This window comes from Atta cephalotes (assembly GCF_000143395.1).
Source record: "Atta cephalotes unplaced genomic scaffold scaffold00011, whole genome shotgun sequence".
Lineage (NCBI taxonomy): Eukaryota > Metazoa > Arthropoda > Insecta > Hymenoptera > Formicidae > Atta > Atta cephalotes.
The window spans coordinates 4,851,924-4,857,536 of NW_012130075.1; the positions used below are offsets into that span (position 1 = coordinate 4,851,924).

Consider the following 5,613-nt stretch of genomic DNA (forward strand, 5'->3'; position numbering starts at 1 on the left):
TATTACAAATTTGCACTGAAAGTTTCTATAAAATATAGGCTGCTCAATTTCTTACGTTAGTCGAAGTAAAATAATGCAATATTACAAATTAAAACTGAATGTTTTTTTGACACTGTCAAATTCTTCATTAGTCATATTGATATTAATATCTTTATGTTACAGATTTCTCTTTTTTATAAAAAAAATTAGCCGAAACATATTTGCAAGCAATTATTAAAATTTTGTAACTTCTAATTTTTTAACGTCAGAATTTTAAATAAATGACATCGCTAACAATATATCCTGCGACGTGGCTGTATGCTGTTTGTTTGAATCGAAGAATATTCATCTAATAACTGCTAAGACAATTATAATGCTTAATGTATATTAATGTTTAATCCTCTGTTTATTTCTTCTTCTTAACTTTTAAATCTTTATTTTTCAAGCTTCTACGTGTTAATCCCCAAAATTCTTTGGGCCTTAAATTACTTTGAACTGCTGTGAACTTCCAACCAACGTGATGACGACAACCTTTACAGATAGCTATTGTCCATGCATATCTAAAATGATATAGTTATTACTGTTATTAGAGATAAAACAAAAATTCACGCTGATTATGTGCATATGTTTCTGATATACTACAATGTCGCATTTTACCCTGGAAACCAGCTATACTCAGTCGAAGGATCCGAATTGTTAAGTACAACTCCTTGAACATGATAAAAAGTTATAGTTTCATGTATAACACCACCAGGATTGACATAAGTACCCTGTGGGCCTTCTTTATTCATCGGGAACATATGTGACTGTCTCCCAATAAAGGCTTCACAATTAACGCATACATATATCTTATCCTTCAAATCACAGATATATTAAAGGCGATATATAAAAAAAATGCATAGTCTAATTATTATATATGATATGATATTATTTTATATGTACCTCTACGAGATACTTTATTTCTCTTTGTAATCGAGAAATAGCACAGTCATAAGTTAACAACATGAGTCGTTCATTGTGATCCATTAAGATATTTTGTGCGACCCAAAAGGACAAATCTATGGGATTTTTGGGTACACTACCACCTCCTAAAATGTAAATTGTAATTTAAAAAATTGTGATAAATATTAAAATATAATTTTATTTATACACTTACAACACTTACTAGTTTCAAGAAATTGCAGATGCTGACGTATTCTAAAAGAAAGTCTTATAGGATCGTACTGTCTATAAACCCAAGCTGGCCAAGCAGTCACTGCAGCGTCCAAATTTTCTACTCTTTCCTGCTTTTTCATATCTTCTTCAGAATCGACAGAAATTCTTAAATGATCTAATGAAGCTAAGCGTTGGTCCAAAAACGGTGGCTCAAGTGTTATCTCTGGTAATACTTTAACATTGGCCGAAATTTTATTGTTATCCTGATTATAAGAAGTATTAAATTGTTATAAACAATTTATAACGAGCAGCGTATTGTAAAATGTATAATTAAAATAATATTGATTCGGGGAAAAAATTTCTTCGTATTTTTTAATTCAAAATTGTATATACAATATCTTCATCAAAAATGAAAATTTAAATTTAAAAAAAGGATTTTAAAGCTTGAAATCTCTACTTTCGAAAGATTATATTACTACATTTTTTAAGTTTCTGTAAGTTTAATAATTTTTATATTTAAAAAACTATGATTTGAAAAAGATGAAAAATTTTCTTTTCACTTTGAAGGTCTCTCATGTGTCCAAAAAAATTTACGAAAATATTCCGACTATCTATCGTGAAAGCTTGAAGCTTTCCCTATAAAATTATTTAATAAAAATGTTTCTATGATTTTTTGTTCCTGAGTTATTCGCGAATTAAGTAAAGAAGCATTCTAACTTTGTTCATAACTCCGAAAAATCATTATACGCAATTTAAAAAACAGATTTTTAGCTGAAACTTTACTCTAGCGAATGATATAATTGTGATGAAAATTTCGCAACAAATGAAAAACTTTTGTAAACAAATTTTTTTAAATACGAAGAAACTTTTTTCCGACCTAATATACAGTCACGGACAAAATTGAGTGACACTTATTTATTTTATAAAAATACTGTAATTTCATCAATTTTCCTAATCAATTTCTTATTTTTCTTTATATTATAGTTTGCATTGTCATCAATAAATTTGGCTAGTAGTTTTTAATTAATAGAATAATGTGATTTATTTCAAGTAAAGATTATTACAAGCTAGAATGAAACAAAACAATATGAACAAAATTAAGTGGACATTTTCATATTTTTCATATTTCATTCGCTTTTTATGTTGCTCTAATATTTTGTATTTCCTCCTTTAACTTTAATAATCACTTGTAATCGCCTAGGAATACTATCCACTAAATATTCAATCTTATCCTTCATTACATATATGCTAATCGTTGTAAGCTATATCGAAAAATGATCAAAAATTTATTTGATCTGTTGATCAATCGATACTTCTTTTCGAATATGGTTCACAAGTTCTCAATGGGGTTTAAGTCCGGACTTTGCGAAGGCCAATCTAAACTTCTATTCCGGAATCTTCGAGAAATTTTATGGTTTTCTTGAATTTTATGTATGGGGATTTATGTGTGGGAGTATTGTCTTGTTGGAAGACAAAATCGTTTGCAATATCCATTTTTTCTACCGATTCTTCTAAATTTTCATTGATGAAATCGATATATCGCTCAATATTAATGATTCCATCGAGCAACTAAATTTCCAACTTTGGACTAAGAGAAGCAACCCTACATCAATGGAATTTCCTCTGTATTTCACAGTTTGCGAAGTTTTGTCCGAATGCTTCATTTGATTTTCTCCAAACTCTTTGTCTTTTTTTCTTACCAAACAATTCAAATTTACTCTCACTCCATACATCTTTTCTCCAAAACGAAATAGACATTCAATTCCTAATTTACAACTGCACATCCTTAATAATGTATTTTTTTGGCAAAGTTTAACGTTTTCGCTTATTCAAGTCAGTAATGAATAGTTTTCGCAACGGTATGCGACTATGCAAATTTGCATTTTTCAATTTAGACACTATCTTTTCTGACACGTTTAAATTAAATCTGTCAATTTCACAACGTGTTGTATACCGTTTATGATCACGACCTTTTAAATTTAATCACAGTGTTAAGTTTTACTTATCCAAATTTTTGCGACAGCGTTTTTTGAAATATGATATTTCTTAGCAATGTTTCTATAACTGAGGCCTTCTCGACAGTCGCTAATTCTCGGATTTGTAGTGAAATTTCTTTCCGCGCCGTGGTTTTCCATTTTTGAAAATACATTGATCAGAAACGAAATATCAATACTGAAATTCAAAACATTTCAGATTATAGAATGTAAACAAGAAATATTTATAACCTTGATTTCGATAAAACAGTATCCATTCAATTTTGTCTATTTTGTTGTATTCTAGTTTGTAATAATCTTTATTTGAAAGAAATCACATTATTCTGTAAAACTACTAGCCAAATTTATTGATGACAATGTAACTATAATATAAAGTAGGAAAATAAGAAATTAATTAGGAAAATTGATAAAATTACAATATTTTTATATAAAATAAATAAGTCCACTCAATTTTATCCGTGACTGTATTTATCTAAAATTAAAATCATATAATATCCTACACTCGAAAATATCAAAATTATAAAATCTTTGCTTATTCAACGATTATTCTTATATGTTCAATTATTTTGATTAATTGATCGAATAAATATATTTAATCTTTTCTGTATGCCAAAAAAATTTTTGTCTTCGAAATGTTCTCGTTGAACAAGACGCCGCGCCAAAAGTGTACATATTGCCTGGACAACTAACGTTTGGGCAACGTAAAAAAAATCGTATCGAGACAAAGTGAGATAAAGTAATTTGAGCGACACTGGCGTAAACGTAGAATCAGAACATAAACAAAATATAAACAGAGCTGTATTTTGCAATTTTATAATAAATGTACGGAATATATTTTGTTACGGAATCTTTTGGTGAGCGACTGTATAATCACCATTATAATGCAAGTGGCGTCTTGTGGAGATTGACTATAATTGCCTGTCGTAAGAAAAAAGGTTAATTATGTAAATATTACACAAGTTTTAACTCCGTTAGAAAAGTTCTCATGATCGAATGCAGAATTACTCGTTTGCCAATTGCGCCTATATTCGCAATAATAGCATTTAAATTTTAATTTTTGGATTCTTATGCTGAATGTAATATCATGAAGATGGTTGAAAAAAGCAGCCGAAATGTCGAAAAATCGGAAATATATGTACAGGTGAAAAATTGTTGACATACATTAATAATAACTATATATTAGCTCTTAATTGCCTTTTTATTGTAATATTGTTTTTAATAATGTTCGATTAATCTATATTGTAAAATTTTAACTCCTTTTAAAATAATAATTAAAGGACTCCCGATAATTATAAACAATAAATAACAATAACAGGGGAGTGAGTGCGAAAAATGCGCAAATCAATAAAATACTGATTTTAATAACAATAAGTCAATGGCCGGTATTCATAGTTAGTTCTTATTCAAGATCGTCTTAAGACAATCTTCAGATGTTACGAACCAATCAGAGGGCCGCATTGTCTTAAGATATTACTTAAAATGATCTTGAAATAAGAATCGATTATCAATACCGATCTATATGAACGTTTCGATTCTAAATTCGAGCCGTCTTCAATTTTATACTTAAAGAGTAAAATTATATAGGATAGCCGCATTTACATCATTAAATTTGATGTCGTATAACGTCGCTCAAAGATAAATGACAATCCATATCTCAACACAGTTTCAAGACTGGATGGAAATTATTATATATACAACTAATATAAATGTATCTACAACTAATATAAATTTTATATGTTATATAATAATAATAATAATAATTATTATTATTATTATTATTATTACAAAACGAAAATTTTCTTTCCATGCAATGTGCCACAAACTCACTTTACTTGTGACAACAAGATGCTCCAAACAGTAAAATTTTTTGATTGTAAACAATTAAATAAATCGTAAGTGTTCGCAAAGATCTACACATTTCGGATAATTCCAGCGAGTGACTCCATTACCACTCGAGGCTCGGCGGCCGAGCGGCCGAGCGCTTATGACGCTCTGACTCCCTATACCAGAAATATACTGAGAGCGCACCTTTCGTCAAATTATTATTGAAACATGTTTTTTATTAAAAAATTAATATTAACATAAAATTTTCTATTATTAATTTATTTATTGTTTCTTAATGATATATTGTACATTTTAACATAGTTTACTAATATATTACATAATGATAACATATATTATGTGTATAATATACATTTCGATAATAGCTTATCGACAATTTCCATATCACTCGTGAAATACTATTGTCAGACGCGTTTTTTTTAATGTGTGATTTCTCCAGTAGTCCTCCATAAAAAGAAAAATCAAATACTCATATGTGGCAGAAAAGTAAAATTATGTATCAAAAGAAACAAAAAACCAAAGAAAATAGAAACAATCAATTTATTAGGTATACAACTTTGCTTCCACCGTTTTTTTCCGAAATTCGAGGCTTTATTGTAAAAAACTGGTTATACATTTATGATTCAAAGTATTGTCCATCGCT

At 28.6% G+C, this 5,613-nt stretch overlaps 1 protein-coding gene across 1 annotated transcript in view; it reads right to left on the bottom strand.

Moving 5' to 3' along the window:
* Positions 1 to 385: 385 nt before the first annotated feature.
* LOC105617086 (protein cereblon) overlaps positions 386 to 5,613 on the bottom strand; it is a 36,394-nt gene continuing 31,166 nt past the window's right edge. The window contains exons 5-8 of the mRNA XM_012198665.1: positions 1,145 to 1,397; positions 922 to 1,067; positions 637 to 833; positions 386 to 539 (exon numbers count right to left, since the gene is read on the bottom strand). Coding sequence (XP_012054055.1) covers positions 386 to 539; positions 637 to 833; positions 922 to 1,067; positions 1,145 to 1,397 — 750 coding nt within the window. The remainder of the gene's footprint in view (positions 540 to 636; positions 834 to 921; positions 1,068 to 1,144; positions 1,398 to 5,613) is intronic.